At 41.4% G+C, this 19,697-nt stretch overlaps 1 protein-coding gene across 1 annotated transcript in view; it reads left to right on the plus strand.

Annotated features, from left to right (window-relative positions):
* The window catches only part of LOC310771059 (nephrocystin-1-like), a gene marked incomplete at both ends in the record, with an annotated part of 52,173 nt that extends 41,243 nt beyond the window's left edge, over positions 1–10,930 (plus strand). Inside the window, 5 exons of the mRNA XM_083663739.1 lie at positions 3,870–3,976; positions 8,957–9,069; positions 9,582–9,655; positions 10,148–10,192; positions 10,652–10,930. Coding sequence (XP_083519865.1) covers positions 3,870–3,976; positions 8,957–9,069; positions 9,582–9,655; positions 10,148–10,192; positions 10,652–10,930 — 618 coding nt within the window. The remainder of the gene's footprint in view (positions 1–3,869; positions 3,977–8,956; positions 9,070–9,581; positions 9,656–10,147; positions 10,193–10,651) is intronic.
* Between the last annotated feature and the right edge of the window lie 8,767 nt (positions 10,931–19,697).

The following is a 19,697-nucleotide window of genomic DNA, read 5'->3' on the forward strand; positions in this document are numbered from 1 at the left end:
TATTGTTGCAGATTGGAGAGACTTGGAGAGACTGGTGATACAGGGAAGTGAATGACCAGAGGGAGGTATTCTGACTGGACTGCTGACTGGACTTGAATGACTTGACTGAAATGAGCTCATGTAAATATGTACAATAATTATGAAAATGTTTGTTGGGGGTGAGGCAAACATTTAAATTTAAGTGTGTTTTGGGGCATGTGGTTTGATGAGAAACTAATCACTAACTAATTAACATACTAATCATGAAATTACTGTGCCTTTGAATTGTGCATGAAAATAGTTGTGTTGTGGGAGACCTTTGTATTTGAAACAGATTGATATGGAAGAGACAGAGATCAAGAGCGATGGATCAGGTTTCAGCGGCTGATTGACTAAATGGATGGGGATTTTGGCAATATGTGAACATTTGGTTAAAATAGCGAGATGGAATATATCTGCAAGCAAAAGTTACTATATAAACTTGGTGCCTTTTTGATTTCTGCATTACCTCTTTTCAAATAATTGTCTCCTTTTTGTTTTGTTTTGTTTCCTCTTAAGTTATAAGCTATATGTATATGTATACATTTGTGTTTACACATTATGTTTTGTATCCCTGCTGTGAACTGTTTACCATGCACAACAATATTGTTTATGTTTCATGTAATGTACTCCACACCACAATTGTGGTCTAGAGTGAAATAAATGATTGATTGATTGATTGATTGATTGATTGAAATGTAGAAATTGATATGGAGGTACTGTGAAAAGTAATAAACTATTAGCATAGTATTTGGTTAATGCATGAATCCAAATTCAATTGTAATACGTAAATTAAATTGAGATATTGCCAAATCTCCCATACCAAAGTCCCAATGGATCAGGCAAGTTTAGGACACAGTTGATTACAAAGTGACACATTTGTATAATGTTTTTGTTGCATAAATATTCATTTATTTGGAAATGAAGTTTGAATGTTAGTGTTTTATTTGAATGAGAAAATGTGTTATCTAAAATGGCGTATCAGTGTACAGGGTGATTTATAGCCCATATGATGTTGGAGCAAGGCATTTTCACAATGGGATTTAATTTAAAAGACAAATGATGTGGAACTGAAGGGTAAAGGGGGTATGATCTGACTACACAGAAATTAAGATTTTGTGGGGTTAGATCTCAAATGAAAGCTCCTTTGATCAAATAACCATAATAATAACATCCAAAGGTACAAAATTATGGAAAAATAACATAGGCAAAATAAAATCCTGTATAGATCATAGAAGTCCATCAGATTGTAATTGAACATTGATATTTGGTTTGTTTGCATTGCAGAAATGCGGACTAAGATGGCGGACTGACATCTATAGAGTGCTATTGAAGAAATGGAGGAAGAAGACCTATGGAGGAGAATGGAAAATAAGCAGGTGTATCGCTATTTACTACTAAAAGTACATTTAGCCTTTTCAACCAAAGATCCTTAGGGGGGAAAGATAAAGGGTAAAAGTGTGATATAAAGGATCAGTGTGGGAGCAGCTTTGAATGGGGCACTAGTATGATGTATTGTGGACAAGATAGACTTCAAATTGAAAGTTGTGTCGGGCCGCACGGCTGTAACGCGAAATCCATATATTGGAAATTAGATCCTTGGGGTTACTTCTGATCTCACTCAGAATAGTGGACTGCGGGCTACAATGGCTAAGAGCTTGACGGTTGTTTAGCATAACTCATATTAAATAACTATAGAGGTTCTGCATTCCCTGGGAGGTTCTGATGGTACAATGATTCATCCTACAAGTTAAGTTAGACAAATTAAATAGTCAATACAATTTAGAGTTCATCCCAAATTAATTTGAATATAACCAGAGTTCCTGAAATCCCCTGAATATATCCTTTGTGTTACTAGCTAAAATAAATAATCGTCTATCTAGAAGTATGTGGCATTGATGCTTTTCACATGTAAGGGGTTATATAGAGTAAAAAACATTAAAACATATTGCTATAGAATAGAATACCACACTCAGATTATATGTCATTCACAGAGAGGAGACGGTGAACGAAGAGGGAAGAGCGGAAGACTGGAGAAGAGGGGATGACAACGACTTGGAACATGGATTCAAGACTCCAATGATGTCAACATATTCGGAATATGAATGAATGGGAATAAACAGGATGTGAGGGTTGGGATGGATGCTTGCGAGTATGAATGAAGCGTCTAAGGGAGAGTGCAGATGCTGAGGCGGAGCCAATGGAAAAGCCATGATGACATCATTTGAATAGTGTCTGAATTCTTAAATATCTGTTATAGAGAAATGATAGAGCAAACTTGTATGGGATGGAGCCAATGGAGACGACAAGATGACATCAATCACGTCAAATATTTGAACTGCTAATGAAATTTATGTTGTATTGTATGTACTTTGTATATAATGTTGAAACGTGAAGTGTATGATTGTAGTGCAATGTTTCATATGTTATAAGTCATGTATAGTGTCTAAGCTTAGCAATGATAGCATGCTATAGTTGTAATGAGATCCAACAACTTTAAACTGGTAGATTAGGCCAATCTATCAGAAGTATATTATGTAAATAACTTGGATTAGTAAGGAGTCCATCATTACATGGAATGATATAGCAGCAAGGCACATTTCAAATACAGGCTTCATTAAGTGATGTCCCAAAAGCAAAGAGAGGGGGTCGCAGAGGACTTCTCTAGACTGTACATAGACAGAGTTTATAATCTGCATGTATTTGAAATATTTACAAGCCACAGCATTCTAAAGAGAGGAGTACACAGTTGGATTCGGAATATGGCAAAGTAAAGTGTACTTCTTTTAACAAGAATGTATATATCGGCATGGGATGATGAATACAACTAAGAGTAAGTTGAAATGCAATATAACAACTTCTAAATAAAATAGTTTTACTATTAATAAGTAAAAAGAGGAGGGAAACTGTAGAGAGAATTTAGATGTTGTTAATAATAATAATAATAATAATAGATGGGACTTATATAGCGCTTTTCCAGGGCTCAAAGACGCTTTACAATAGGCTAAACAAAACTAAACACTGAGGGGGGGCGGGGGGAGACGTTAGTGAACATATAACGACAGAGATTACACTAAACACTGAGTACTATGTGGGGGGGGGGGCGATAGTGGTGGGACAAGACAGTAGACAGAGACAGCACACAAGCAAGGATAGGGGGAGGGAGCAGAGGGACTAAGGGAAGGCGGTGGAAAAGAGATGGGTTTTGAGGCGGGAGTGGAAGACTGTGAGGGACTCTGATGTTCTGATGTCTTGGGGGAGGGCGTTCCATAGTCTGGGAGCTGCCCGAGAGAAAGCTCTGTCCCCAAAGCTGCGGAGTTTGGACTTGGGGGTGGAAAGGAGGTCGGCTGAGGAGGATCTGAGGGACCGGGAGGGTTGGTAGGGGGAGAGGAGATCTGTGAGGTAAGGGGGGGCCAGTTTATGAAGGGCTTTGTAAGTGATGACCAGGATTTTATAGTTGATGCGGTAGGGGATGGGAAGCCAGTGGAGTTCTTTGAGGACAGGGGTGATGTGGTGCCAGGATTTGGTGTGGGTGAGGAGTCGAGCTGCTGCATTCTGAACCAGTTGGAGTCTGTTGATGAGGGTGGAGTTGATGCCGTGGAGGAGTGAGTTGCAGAGTGAGTTGTTATACCCCTCCTAGCCGTAGGGGGGCGCTAAGTGCATAAAGCTACTCTTTGTTGTGGGACTTCAGAAGAAGTCTATAAAAGGACGTGACTTACAGGAAGAAGCGGTCATTTGCCATCTACAGGAGGTTGGGAGAGCAGGCAGTGAACCGGATCCGTTTGTTGGACTTTTGTTTTGTAAATAAACTATGTTACAATTTACTCTCTAGTAAATTGACTTATTTAAAGGTTAGAACGAAAGATCTCACCACACAGCAGATGCTGCTGGCCAGGCAGCAGCCCAAGCTGATCGTCAAACTGAAATCAGCTAAAAGTCGGACCAGAAGCCAGCTCAGGTGAGAGAACCACTGGAGAGCTTTAACACACCCAGTGGATGATGTGTTCAGCCTTCAAGGAAAGATCCACCCTCACATCCACTTAGGCCCAATCCCAATACACCCCTTGCCGCTATCACTTAGCCCTTAACCCTCGTTTAGTGCGTTCACGTGTCCTGGTAGAGTGTCCTCATTCTTGTTGGGACAGAGAGCTAGGGTGAAGTGGTAGGACTATATAGCCCACCAAACAGAGCTTTTTCAGAGGTAGGTTATGAGAACTCTCCCAGAATGCCTTGCGAATCATCGGCAAGATGGTGGCTAAGGCTAAAAGAAAACACAAATGTAAGCATTTTCTTTAATAGTAAAGATTTAAAAAAATATCCTAACCATCCTATTATCTTAGTTTCATGTATTTTCAATGTATTTTCGATCTGCCATTCTCAACCTGTGGGCCGCTACTTAGCTTAGCGCTACAATGGCAGTCTATGGTACTTTTGCCTACTCCCGTTCAGATGCCCAAAATACACATTCCAACAGCGCCAGAAACACTCACATGTACACTCACGTATTCACCACGCTATGAAATAATAATCCAAAATAACGTGAAATGGTAATTTTCTTAGTAAATCCACACCGAGAACTAACAAAGAGTAACTGAACTAACAGAGTATGACCAAAGTTACTTTTTCGTTTGCCATGAGGCACATGTGCTGTGTGCAGTCATCAGCACAGCGCATGCGCCTCATGGCAAACAAGGAATAACTTCGGTTACTCTTTGTTGAATTACTCTTTGTTAGTTCTCGGTGTGTGGATTTACTACGAAATGACCGTTTCACGTAAGTTTAGATTATTATTTCATCGCATGATGAGTACACAAGTCACAACATGTACATGTGAGTGTTTCTGGTGCTGTTGGAATGTGTATTTTGGGTGACTGAATTGGAGTAGGCAAAAGTACCATAGTCTGCCATTGTAGTGCTAAGCTAAGTAGCAGTGAGGGCTCTACCACAGTTTGTACTGCACGCAGAGTGAAGATAAAGGCATGTACTAAACTCTCAAAATGTTGGCGTATCCCTTTAATATAAGATTTGTGCATCAGAGCCCATTTCCATGTTGCATTTCCCCCTTTGATGGATAAGCTGTGTCTCAATAACTTAATAACTTAATGTGCAATTACTGTCTCAAAGCTTTGCTTATATAGATCCATATACAACTGTGCAATATCTGACTTCTAGCCTTGTTTGTAATCCAGTGTGGCTTGCATACTTACACTGTAGTGTACATAGATATACGATTCTATTTTCTTTCTTATATACATATTTATAATGGTCACTCTACCTCACACCTATTGTTTATAATGTAAATAGCCGTTTGTTTTAGGTTGTGCATAGTTTGCTTACCTTTTCTTTTTCCCTGTGTAAGAACATTGAGAGCAACATATACCGGAGTCAAATGACATACTTGGCCAATAAAGCTGATTCTGATTCTAAATAGATTTGATGTCTGGCAACAAACTGGTGGCGTCTGTCTGACTACTGATGATGAATCAGAATCTCCAAGGGTTGTCCCATTTCATAGGCTTAGATTTCAACCAGTACCCCTCCTAACTGTTCTGGGGGGTTAGTCCAAAAACCCGGGGCATAGGGGTACAAGTAAGACATGGGATTGGCCCTTATTACACTGTTAGAACTCCACAGTCTTGTGATGTCTCCTCTTCTACGATGGATTAGGCATGGGCTATTCCCGGTTTTACCGGTTCGGTTCGGTGTATGAGCCCAAACCGGTTTGATCACGTGCGAACCGAAAAAAACAACAAAAATATTATATGAAAAAAAAAAAAAATTACGGTTAGGGATTTTTCGTATTAGCCTCTTCTCAAGTTGCACTAGTAGGGAAAATTCTTATTTTGTTTATTATGTTGATGTTTGAAGAAAAGTTAAGCTGAATAGTTATGAGAATAAAAACTGTGTTGTTACAGTTAAAGGAGAATTTCGGTTTTTTACACCACGGTCCTCATTTCCAGTTTAGAATATGATGTTTTACTCACCGAAATAGTTTTGCGTCATTCGGATGCCCAGGGAAGATTTTGAGCTCCGAGTACACTCTTCAAACAGGCTAGAACCGCTAGAACGTGAGCCCACGGGGCATTCTGCACGGCAGTGCACGCGCTCTCTAAATGACACTTTTTCTGTCAACTTTTTCGGTTACAGTGCGTATCGTCCCCCTCTGTGAAACCACTTCTTCAGAGAAACCACAGAAGGGGGACGATACGCACTGTAACCCCACCGGGGCAGATCAACGCTGACTCCGGTGTTGTTGTTAGCCTAGCTTGTAGCTATTAGCTAGATAATTATATTTACAACCATAATGAACCGTGATCTGACAGAAAAAGTGTCATTTAGAGAGCGCGTGCACTGCCGTGCAGAATGCCCCGTGGGCTCACGTTCTAGCGGTTCTAGCCTGTTTGAAGAGTGTACTCGGAGCTCAAAATCTTCCCTGGGCATCCGAATGACGCAAAACTATTTCGGTGAGTAAAACATCATATTCTAAACTGGAAATGAGGACCGTGGTGTAAAAAACCGAAATTCTCCTTTAAATGGTTCTGCTTATTTTTATTCAGTGTTAGTGCTGGTTGGCTTAGAGGTGCATTATAGCTACCAACTGCAGTCGCATTACAGTCATATATGGGGTACACTATATATATATATATATATATATATAGATATAGATATAGATATGTTTTTGGTAAAATTCTATATACCGGTTTGATACGTTTTTTGGGGAATATCGAACTGGTTTCAACATTTTCAAACCGACCCATGCTTACGATGGATTTCTCCCTGTATGATTGTTGAAGTTTTGGGACTGACACCAAAACCTGACGTTTACGTTGATGTTTGAGATGACTGAAACATTGTCTGCTGTCACACTCCATTGTAGCTTCTGGAAAGATCTGGGCGTGTGTGTTACATGGTTCTGTGTGTTACAGGGTTCTGTGTGTTACAGGGTTCTGTGTGTTACAGGGTTCTGTGTGTTACATGGTTCCGTGTGTGGTACAGGGTTCTGTGTTACAGGGTTCTGTGTTTTACATGGTTCTGTGTGTTACAGGGTTCTGTGTGTTACAGGGTTCTGTGTGTGTTACAGGGCTCTGTGTGTGTTACAGGGTTCTGTGTGTGTTACAGGGTTCTGTGTGTTACAAGGTTCCCATGGCTCCTTGAAGTCCTTAAAAGTTTGTGCATTTGAGGGAGGGGGGGAATCAAGGCCTTTCAAGTAAAAAAATAGTGCTTGAATTTATATATTTTGTGCAATATAGTTCTTCTTTTGATAAATATATATATTGATCCTGTCTTGAACTACAGTATATATATATATATATATATATATATATATAGATATATATATATAGATATATAGATATATAGATATAGATATATAGATATGTATATATACATTATGCCATGTTGGGTCCTGGAATGTGAGGGAATTGAGTCTGGGAAGGCCTTGAAAAGACCCCGTGAATGTGATGTTTAAGAAGGAGTGGGAACCGTGCTGTGAGTTAATGGTAGTGTTGGGCAAGTTACTTTCAAAATGTAATATACTACATGTTACTAGTTACTTTCATTTAAAAGTAATAGGTTACTTTACAATATTACTGTCTGTAGCGTAACTCGTTACTTATTACACTACTTTTGCATTACTTTCACTGTAATAACAGCAGTATCAGAATGACATCGTCACCCCGGAACATTGCGAAAAATTATTTCAACCATCTTGAAGTCAGTGTAAACAATCCAAAATTCTAAATGTGATCCTTTTCCTTTGTTATTGTCATCTATAGTGGTTATTTGCATGATACACAGTTTGATTAGGAAATTATTTAAATATGTGCTTTGATTAAAAAAAGTAACTCAATTTGTAACTTGAGTTACTTGACAAAGTAACTGGTATAATATTACTGAAATCCTATAAGTGACCTCTCGAACGTCATTTTCAAGCTTGTTAACGTGATATCTCAGGAATGCCTTGACAGAATTTAATCAAACTTGTCTCAAACATCGACTTGGACTCAAGGATGAACTGATTACATTTTGGTGGTCAAAGGTCAAAGGTCAAGGTCACTGTGACCTCTCGAACGCCATTTTCAAGCTTGTTAACGCCATATCTCAGGACTGCCTTGACGGAATTTAATCAAACTTGTCTCAAACATCGACTTGGACTCAAGGATGAACTGATTAGATTTTGGTGGTCAAAGGTCAAGGTCACTGTCACCTCTCAAATGCCATTTTCCAGCTTGTTAACGCGATATCTCATGAATACCTTGACGGAATTTCAGCAAATTTGCCTCAAACATCTACTTAGACTCAAGGATGAACTGATTACATTTTGGTGGTTAAAAGTCAAAGGTCAAGGTCACTGTGACCTCTCAAACGCCATTTTCAAGCTTGTTAACGTGATATCTCAGGAATGCCTTGACGGAATTTAATCAAACTTGTCTCAAACATCGACTTGGACTCAAGGATGAACTGATTAGATTTTGGTGGTCAAAGGTCAAAGGTCAAGGTGAGATCTCGAACGCCATTTTCAAGCTTGTTAACGCGATATCTCAGGAATGCCTTGACAGAATTTAATCAAACTTGTCTCAAACATCGACTTGGACTCAAGGATGAACTGATTACATTTTGGTGGTCAAAGTTCAAGGTCACTGTGACCTCTCACACACCCAATTTCCAAGCTCTGTAACGCAACATCACAGGAGTGCCTTGACGGAATCTCTTCCAATTTGCCTCAAATGGTGATTTGGACTCCAGAATGAACTAATGCGGAGGCATAAGTCCGCATTGCGGTCGTTCTAGTTTCTTTTTATTTTGTGTGAGAGGACATTGAGAGTTAAGCCAACCGGACCCAATTTCCTTGTACTGTATGTGTACATACTTGACCAATAAAGGTGATTCTTGATTCTGATTCTGATTCTGATTCTGATTCTGATGTGTCCCCTGTCAGTGTCCTCCCAGACTCTCTGCTGCACTGTCTGAGCTGCGTCCACCTGCTGGCTCTGCACAGACAGCTGCTGGCTGACACACTGCTGATGGACAGGCCCACCATGCAGAGTGCAGGTAAACAAACGCCAAACAAAACCATCAACAAACCAGGTAAACAAACTCCAAAAACAACAACAACAAAAATAGACCAACACAAAACCTGCACATTTCTTCTAGCGACTCCAGGAACAGTGCTGCTTTGCTGATGCTGTTATTCTCCATCTCTCTCTGCCCTCTCTCTCTCTCTCTCTCTCTTCTCTGCTCTCTCCCTCTCTCTGCTCTCTCTGCCCTCTCTCTCTCTGCTCTCTCTCTCTCTCTCTGCCCTCTCTCTCTCTGCTCTCTCTCTCTGCCCTCCCTCTCTCTCTCTCTCTCTCTGCCCTCTCTCTGCTCTCTGCCCTCTCTCTCTCTCTCTGCTCTCTCTGCCCTCTCTCTTTCTCTCTGTCTGCCCTCTCTCTCTGCTCTCTCTCTCTCTCTGCCCTCTCTCTCTCTCTGCCCTCTCTCTCTCTCTCTCTCTCTGCCCTCTCTCTCTCTGCTCTCTCTCTCTCTCTCTATGCCCTCTCTCTCTCTCTCTTTGCTCTCTCTCTCAGATGTGATGTGCAGTCCTGTGCTGTCTACCTTCCCTGTGTTGTTGGACCAGTCAGACCTGCTGGATGCTGTCAGGGTCAGTAGGCAGAGCTTCATACTGGCATACATACATACAGTATTCAGCTGTCAGGCTGCCCTGTGATGATGCTTGTCAAGGGGACGACAGAGAACAACTTCACGGTGCTTTGGTGAACCTGACTCTTTTCTGACAGAATATTATGTCGACTTTGTCAACTTTGAATACAGAACAACAAGGAACAGCGACGGCCGGTGTTAACTTGCCCCTCCCTGTAGTGTCCAGCAGCACTGTTCAGCACAGCACTCCACATCATAACGTAACGTTGACTTGTTTCATAATCCTTGAAACGGGTGTGATTCCAGACTCGATGAGGAAAACCTTTTGAAAATCTGATATCCATACTCTATATATCCATACACAGTTCAGCTTGTTGACGGGTTATGACTGGCTCACTCACTGGCTGACTTGTTGACTGGTTATATTGATTGACTTTTGGTACTCTGGCTGATGTGGAGTTTTATTGTTTGACTGACTGGTGTTTTCCCTCAGAGCGCCTGGCTGGATGCTGAGAGCAACATGAGCAGAGCGCAGAAGGTCAGACTGTGTGTGTGTGTGTGTGTGTGTGTGTGTGTGTGTGTGTGTGTGTGTGTGTGTGTGCACCTATACTACCTATAATACCTATACTAACCTGTAGATAGTGCTGTAATGCTGCCTGTTCATGTGTGTCTTCTGACCTGCTGGCTTTTCTCTACCAAAATGTTAACATAATTCCATTCTGGTAAATCCTTTCTGGGTAACACTTTCATTAATGTTTAGTTAATGTTTAATAATAGTTAATTATGGGTTAGCTAATGCTTATTAATCATTAACTAACCCTTAATTAATGTACTATTATTGCAAAGTGTTACCATGTGCGTGTGTGTATACAGTACATACAGTTATTGCAGACTACTGACTTTGTGTATGAACCGTTCCTTCCTCCCTGTGTTTAATAACAGTTAATACTGTAAACTTAATCCATTAATTTGTATTATTATTATTGTTTGTTTGCAGAGAGACTTTCTCCATGTGAAACAGGAGTTCATTAAGACCTACATGTCATCAGTCTACTACCTTCTCCACTGCCCCTCGCTGCCGTGCCCCCGCTGGGCGGACCCACCCTCCGAGGAGCAGCGGGCCAGAGTCATCTATGACACACTGGATGCCCTCAAACACGTCCAGCAAGCCGCCAGCCAATCAGGAACCCCGCAGGTCTTCCTCGTGCCCGCCCATCAGCACCTCGCCTTTGATGTCACAGAGTTGACCTTTGACCTCCTCAGGGTGGCGCGGTAACAGGGTGGGGATGAACACACGGCAACATCACTCAGTACATGGTACATTTTGATTGGAGTTCATTATGTTAAAGTAAAATTGGACTCAATATGTTAAATTAACTGTAGACATATTCTAACATTTTGACATCAATAAATCTAGCCTGACATCGCCAGGCCAATTCGCAAATGCGAATGAGTCTGGAAATTCTCGGTTCAATTTTGATTTCCAGGCCTAGACCAAAATGCAATCGAACACAATTGGACCTACAACCAATCAGAGCAACGAAACGTGTGACATAGCTCACGCACTTCGAACCATCTCTGGCTCTCCTCTGTCAGTCAACGTATCAACGTAACAATATATTTGATAAACGGTTGTGATTGGCCCGATGGTTAAACATGAGCTCGCAGATTCGTCAGGTTCCCAGGCTACAATAAATCATTGCAACATTCATATTCAGACATTTAGGAAACAACGGGGCTTATGGGAAATGTAGTCATAATGTTCAGAAACACTAGAACTTTACTACTGGTGTGAGAACAATCGTCTCCACCATCACAGTTAACAATGATATATTGATGCTTCAAAATGCTACAGCGGCTGGCCAAACTTTGAGTCCATCTGACACCTCCTACAGCTCTCAGCAAACTAGAAAGCAGGTTCTTTTACTACATTGAAGCAGGTCATAGAAAGGCTTTGGACTGGGACCAACACAGATGCATGATATTAGATTTTATAGTGACGCTATCAGCACATTGTGAAACTGTTATTTATTGCCAAAGCTTGTACTATTTTGTAATAAACATGTTGTCAATAACAGAGGGTGATTTGTTCAAATGTAACTAAAGGTTAGAGATGCTCACAAGTCATTCTTTGCAAGTCAAGTCTCTTATGGATGAGCCTTCTATCATCTGCTGGATGCCATCCGGTCTGCATAGAACACTGCATAGCTAAAACTAAGGCATTTTATTATCCTCACTCCTTTATCTATTAGAATACAGTATTAGCATTGGTTAGTTGACATTATTATTAGTAGACATTATTAATTAATTATTAATGCACAAAAAAAGAAAATGTAAAGATTGTTCAGGAGTCCCAAATCTCGAGTCCAAGTCCAGTCTCAAGTCTTTTGAGGACGAGTCTCAAGTCAAGTCTCAAAGTCACTGTGTGTGAGTTAAAGGAGTATTTCGTTTTTTTTTAACCTGAGCCCATCTCCTGGCAATAATTATGATTTGGCCACTCACCCAGCGATGTCCGTGGCGTTTCTGGCCGTCCTAGCGTTGTTTTGAGATCAATAGCGTCCAAGTCAGTTGTAAAATGGAGCTGATTTGGGGCCAAGTGTGAGCCTGTCTTTCCTGCATCTAAATAGCTATTTTTATTCCCGTTTTCGCCACATATCGTCATAATGTGATCCCTCAACATCCACCAGAGTGATATTTCGCCCCAGGCCATTTCCTGGACTGTCACAGGGATCAAATTACCTCAAATGTGATCTCGGTCACCAAGTCTCGTCAAGTCCTTCGATACTTTCCTGCCGGCTGGCCAACTACAGGTACACGCTTTGCGGTGGTGGTTTTAGCGTAACCTATGTGGGGTTTGGCGTAAACTATGTGGGATTCGAAATAACGAAGGTTATGCCAAACCCCACATAGGTTACGCTAAAACCACCACCGCAAAGCGTCCTACCTGTAGTTGGCCAGTCGGCAGGAAAGTATCGCGGGACTTGACGACACTTGGTGACCGAGATCACGTTTGAGGTAATTTGATTGTGGCTGCACTCTTCGGGCCCTATTCTCCCACAGGCCTTCGGCGCTAAAACGGGCCTTAAACGCAAAAAAACGTGCCTTGCGCCTGTTTTGGGACGATATCAATATGGCTTTAGGCTGCCAAATGGGCTTTAGGCCGAATGGGCGTGGCGCAGTCCCAGAATGGGCCAAAGTGGGCGTGTCGGCGCTAAATACCAGCGTACTCCTATCTTCCGACCTGCCGTTAATTTAGCGCCTTGCGCCTTTGAAAAGCAGGCCTATTCAATGGGCCAGTCCGTCCCCTCTCTCCTCTGTCACCCTTCTCTGTGTCACTCTCTCCCTCTCTCCTACTGACAGGAGCAGGCATTGGTGTGCGTTTACCAGTTTATTGTGAAATAAATCCTTCCGCGTTGAGTTACTGTCACAAGCCTGTGTGACAACGCTTCCAGCCTGGGTAAAACAACTCCGTCCGTACCGCTTTGAGGCTGCAGGCAGTCTGACAGGCACAATACGACTGTCTCTCTCTGACTGCCTGTGAATGCCCCAGCATGCAATTGGGTACTAAATTTCGCTACTAAATAGCAACCAAATGAGGCGAAATAGATATAAAAGGTCGATCTAAAATAATGTGTAATGGTAACACAGCCTGCAATTGTAGAACATTTCAATATTGGACCAAATAAATCATCGAAATTAAAACACCACCCTAAGTGAAACATATATGTCCTCCTGGGCCTATATATACCCCTTGTCGAGTTAACGTGATTTAGAGAAGTAACAGCGGAACGCGCTTCGGAACGCGCTTCTAATGGCATCTGCTATACTGTGATGTCCCTCCAATAACTTGGCCCTATTTCACATTTAGTTTTACAATAAAAACACATTTATGCAATGACTTGACATAATGTAGGCTATATTTATGTGCATCATCCTTCCTGCAGCAGGCGAGAGAAAATGATATCTTTCTGGACAAACTTTCACCAATCTAATAGGCTATATTTTTCTAGCTGATGCATAGAACATTATTTTCACTTTGATATTGCTATAGTGTAGCGTATTTACATGCTTGCAGTATTTAAACTGCAGTTAGATTGGTTTGAGAAGCATCATAATATGGAATAATAGCCGATATATGGAGACAGACGGGATGAAGGGAGGTGGGGGGGGGGGGGGGGGGGGGGGATCAGAGGCTTGGGTTTCGTCTGGTTTTGCGGGATCAGTGGAATTGGAGCTAAAAAGGCAAGCGTGCCATTCGTTTATTGCACTTATCCAATGAGCATGACAGTGCATAATTTTACGCCTAAAAGGCGTGGTTGTAATGCTTTGGGCTGCATCTAGCGCCAGCACGACGATATCAAGTGCGCCTTTCCACGCCCACTGCTTTGATCTGCGCCTGCCGCTCGGCCTAGAAACTGCGCCGATGCAACGATAGGGCCCATGATCTCTGGTTAGACCAGCAAGTAACGTTAGTAGCTCTGTCTCCTCTGGAGGCAGCGCTGAGCTCTGTCCCGCTGTCCCCTCTGGAGGCAGCACTGAGCTCTGTCTCCTCTGGAGGCAGCGCTGGCTGTCTCTGCTTCCTCAAACACGAACTGCAAGAAGCATGGTCACCTTGAGGAGATGAGCCAGTCCTCCTATTGAGACAGCAGGAGGGATGCATCCTGTGTTTGGTAAATACATGTGGTCTGAAGCTGCAGTGAGCCAGGCCAGCCGTTAATGCAGTATCCTTGGTAGAGGCGCAACTAACGATTATTTTCCATTATCAATTAATCTGTGGATTATTTTCTCGATTAATGCATTCGTTGTTTGGTCGATTCCCCAACTTGTGATTCCCACCGCTAGCAAAAACACTAGCAGCCTGCATATGAGGCATTTAGAGAATAATATCACAATATTTCAGGGTATTTCTGCGATATCCGTGATGATATGACAAAATACTGAAAAATATGTATTATTAATTTCAAGAACATACAACTGCAACAAAATAAGTGTAAGTTTTATATGTCAGCATAAACGTAACAGTTTGTCTTCAAATATTCAAAATGTGCCTTCAAATATGACCATGGTTTGTTGTACAGGCTCTTTTGTAACCAAACCACTCCCACACTACTGAAGCCACTCCTCTTTTTGGAGTTAACTCCTCCCCCACGGAGCCGCTTTCAGGCATGCTTGTTGTTGCTGTGCGTCCGTTACGCACTGTAACGGTGTGAGAAAATTGCCATTATCACAAATATGCATTTTTGGCGATATCAATATGAAATTTAACGATCTATCGATTCGATAATGATATGATCATGATATTAGTGTCCTCTGGAGAGAGAGTGGCGTCAGCGGAGGACCAAAATGCGAGACTCATTAGCCAATGAACAGCCAGGAATGGGTCTCGCGCTACTTTTGCATGCTAAAATAAAGCTGCTGATGTACAATTTGATTCAAGGGATGAAAAACCCTTTCAAAGTACAACACAAACTGTCTATTTTGCTGCAACTTGACAGTGCTGCTTAATCCAGGACCTTACTTCCTGGAACTCTTGAGAGTAAAAAAACTGGTCCGTTGGAGTGAATGGAGATGTCGGGACTCTTCTATCTACACGGCACTGGATGATATGATACGGCACACGCCTAATCAGTGCAGGAAATGTAAAAAAATATGTTGGTGGCAACTTTCCGCCACTGTCTCTAAAAACATTTACCAAATTTGGGGGGCACTTAAAAAAATAGTAATTAGTGCATCAAGTTACTAAAGCTTTATAATGTGAACATTAACAGCGCTGTTTGGGTGAGTGTGGTCATCGTCTTCTGGCAACCAGCTTGCAAGTGCTGAGTGGGTTAGACGTGGAAATTAAATGAATTGAATGAAAATGAAACTATCAAAATTTGGGGGGCAATTCTTTGCCCCTGCATCGTGGTTTTTAGGGGCATTCTGAGATTTTTTGCCCCTGGCTAAGTTCCTACACTGCTAATATCAACACACACAAAAAAAACACCAGCTTCAAAACACTCCCATATGGAAAAATAAATAGAAGAAACATATATGAAGTCCTGTTGCCTCCAATAGCAAATCTTTATGTTTTATATGTATTGTATGTCTTATATGTAAACTCTTGAAAGTGGCCCCTTTCATATTCTTCTCATATAAGTGAATTAAGCTAATTATATATAAATCAAGTAAACATCATGTATGTAGCATATAAGGAAAGTGCATGGGAAATTGTATTTTCCATACATGTTCAATATAATGTTTGTCATTTTTAATTATGAGACATATGCTTTTTATAGATGAATATATGCCATTATATCTATGTTTTTTGTATGAAAGAAAAGTATGCTTTCTTTGTATGTTTTTTCTAAGATTGTTATATGTCAGCCAATTAATATTACCATATAGGTATAAAAAACATATACATTATATATGTTTTTAGTATGTTAAGTGTATGGTAAAATATATTTTCTTTATGTTTTTTTAATACAATTTTTATATGTCCGACAATAAGAAATTACCATAGCAGTATAAAAAAAATATATACTTTATTTATACAATTTCATACAGGTTTCTGTTGTCAAAAACGTTGTTAATAATAATAATAATGATAATAATATTTGTGCTTTTCATACAGATATTCACCTTATGTAGAAGAGACCGTCTGGCTTGAGAGACTAACAGGAAGTGTAAATACAATCGGAAGTTCCGATTGTTTCCGATTGTATTTACACTTCCTGTGACTCATACACCTAGTCTGACTCATAATCCAAGTCAAACTAGTTTGAGCAGGTAAAACAGCAAGCATTTTGAACAGTAAGTCGTGATACGATGGGTCAAGTGGGCGGGGCTATATGAGGTGAATAGCAACAGTTTTCTTTTCACACTTGGAGCAACTGCAATGTATGACACCACACAAAATCAACGAGTAAATAGATGAGACATGAAAGTTTGTTAGTAACTAGGAATTGGCAGATAATTTACTAATACATTTAAATTACACAAGATTAATAATGAATATACAGTACATTCATTTGAAAGAATTCTGACTAAATAAATGGCTTAAAGGGGATTAGGGAATGTCACAAAATATGCCCAAGGACACTTAACTCATTCACTGCCAACAACGTATGAACACGTTTTCAGAATCCAGCTGTTCCCTGCCAACAACGTGTTTACACGTTTTTGGCATCGATTTTTTTTTTTTGACGGTGGGTTGTGCATCTAAGCCTTTTACATCTCTTATATAATTATTGGAGCCACCGAACGTTTACAACCCATTCCACCGACCCACTAAGTGGCAACAGTGCTCTCCTTGCTAGAGGAAGGAAAGCATTTTTTTAACTTGTCAAGCCATTCTCAGCCCAGCCATTCTCCTTTTCGCGCTGATTGCTGGCGATGCGGGATTGCAAATTTACATAATAGATTCAGCCGATCTACTATGATCGGGTGATAGATTACAGGTGGACGAACACACTTTGAAACACGCAGCATAAATATGACCAGAATCGCAAAAGCTTCTCTCAACCAAAACTCCAAACGAGTGAGTCCATCCCGACTTCCTCAAACAGCGGCTGTGCAGACAGGCACAGGAGAGCAGCAAAGCACTGACTGGTGACAAGCTTGTCCGCCCACGGAGGGCGGAGTTGAAGCAACTCGAGAGGGAGGGAGAGAGAGAGAGAGAGAGAGAGAGAGAGAGAGAGAGGGAGGGAGAGCGAGAGGGAGGGAGAGAGAGAGAGAGAGCGAGAGGGGGAGGGAGAGAGAGAGAGAGAGAGCCAAAAATGAATGGTTAAAGTGACAGTTCCATCCAATTTCACAAAAAGCCGTTTATCTCTGAATATTCTTTTTCACGCTAAAACCATGCTGTATTCAACTGCTAATGCTTACATAACTACTAACTCTACAAACTAACTCTTTTAGACAGAGAAAGTACACATTCTATTAGTACTTTTGAGATATTGTATGTTCACAAACTCCAAGCTGAAACGAATCCTCGGCTCTTATAAAATGAGCCATAATCCTCAAAAAACGGCTTGGCAGAAGCTATCTACAGCAAAAAAAAACGTCTGGCAGTCAATGTGTTAAGGACAGTTGACAGTTGGACAGTCATTATCTACTCACCCACATGCCAGTGGAAGGTCAGGTGAAGTTTTTTAGTCCACAAAACATTCCTGGAGCCGACACAATTTATTTTCTTTTTTTTTTATACAGGGGTAGTCTCACTGAGAGCAATGCTCTCTTTTTCAAGAGCGTCCTGTTCACATTCACACACACACACACACACTCACTCATACACACCTGGAAGCTGACCAGTACAAGCTGTCCAGTACTGATCTGTTGGCCACTGAGCAGCTCCACTGGAGCAGTTGGGGTTAAGGGCCTTGCTCAAGGGCACCACAGTGGTGGTAATGAGGGAGGGGCAAGTGCTGCCTTTTCACTTTCCCCACCCAGATTTATCCTGCCGGTCCCGGAGATTGAACCGACGACCTTCCGGTCACAAGCTCGCTTCTCTATCCATTGGGCCAACATTGAAGTGGATGTGACCAACTTTCAAACTTTCTCGTAATCCAAGTGTCTGAAAGCCCTGAGATGCCAAGTTGACTTGAAAAAGACGTCCTTTACACAATGTTTTTCGCTGAAATGTTCATACTGTAGCTACATAGCTCCCAGTCGTGTCCATGTTAAAGGAGAATTCCGTTTTTTTACACCCCGGACCTTATTTCCAGCTTAAAATATTATGTTTTACTCACCCAAATAACTTTGGTATCATTCGGATCCCCATAGAAAATATTCACATCCGAGTAGAGTCCTGGAACAGTCCAAAATTGGCGAAAACGGGACATACAAAGTACACACTGTAACTAACAATTTCTGCAATGTAGCGGTTCATATCCTCATATCATCCATAAACGAATGTGAATCTGTCTATTCTCCTCCAGGCTGCCTCGGTTTCCTAATCCGGGGTCTGTGACTCCAACAGAGGCATTCCTCGTCTGTGGGCATACAGTGGGTTATAGCGTCCACAGGAACACCACCACCAGTCACCATTTGTTCTCGGCCGTACAGCGGCTTGTTCGTCCTTGGCCTGTTGTTCCTCTCTCCTCGTCGTCCGCTCTTTTCAAGAAATGCCGCCAGTGCGCGGTGACTCCCTGGTAGACAAATCAGTCAGCAGGAAACTCACGAGACTTCAGCGGGACTTGAGCAAGAGTTGGATTCACAGACCCCGGATGACGATATTGAGGCTGCCCGGAGGAGAATAGATGGATTCACATTCATTTATGGAAGATATTATGAGGATATGAACCGCTATGTTGCAGAAAATACGTTATTTACAGTGTGTACTACATATGCCCCGTTTTGGCCAGTTCCAGCACTCTACTCGGACCTGAATATCTTCTATGGGGATCCGAATGAAACCAAAAATATCTGGGTGAGTAAAACATCATATTTTAAGCTGGAAATAAGGTCCGGGGTAAAAAACCAGAATTCTCCTTTAAAGATCTGAACTAGTGCACAAGCTTGAAGGTGCATACATGCTGCATGCACTCTTCGTCTGGATCTCAACTGCTCCGTTGAATTCCAGATGTGTAGCAAACACTTTTCACAAAAATCCAGGAAAGAGAAATGGAATTACTCGCGCACCCACGTTGCTCAAGAAGAATCTGCAGGTTCTGGTTGTTGAGGTGATGTGAGAAGAGACGTCCAGTGGTCGTCAACGAACACACCTCGGTTCTTGGCAGTCGGGGATGGAGCCACGGCTATGTTCTTCATGTAGCCACAATGGAAGAACAGGATCTGCAGGGGTCCTAGTGAGAACAAGTTAATGTTAAGTTAATTAAAACTTTATATGGGTGCAAGGGCCTACCAATAACACTGTGATCATGAACCATAGATCGCAAGAACAAAATAAAATTAAAAATAAAGTACCTTGAGAAAGAACATATATCTGATCTGTGATAAACCATTGACTGAGGTATAAATATAACAAATCACCATAAATAAGTCATAGTGAATATTTTTCATCAAGTTGAATTTTAGTTGAATACAAAATCAAACTTACGAGG

Source organism: Poromitra crassiceps, assembly GCF_964638095.1.
Source record: "Poromitra crassiceps genome assembly, contig: HAP1_SCAFFOLD_324, whole genome shotgun sequence".
In the NCBI taxonomy this organism is placed as follows: domain Eukaryota; kingdom Metazoa; phylum Chordata; class Actinopteri; order Beryciformes; family Melamphaidae; genus Poromitra; species Poromitra crassiceps.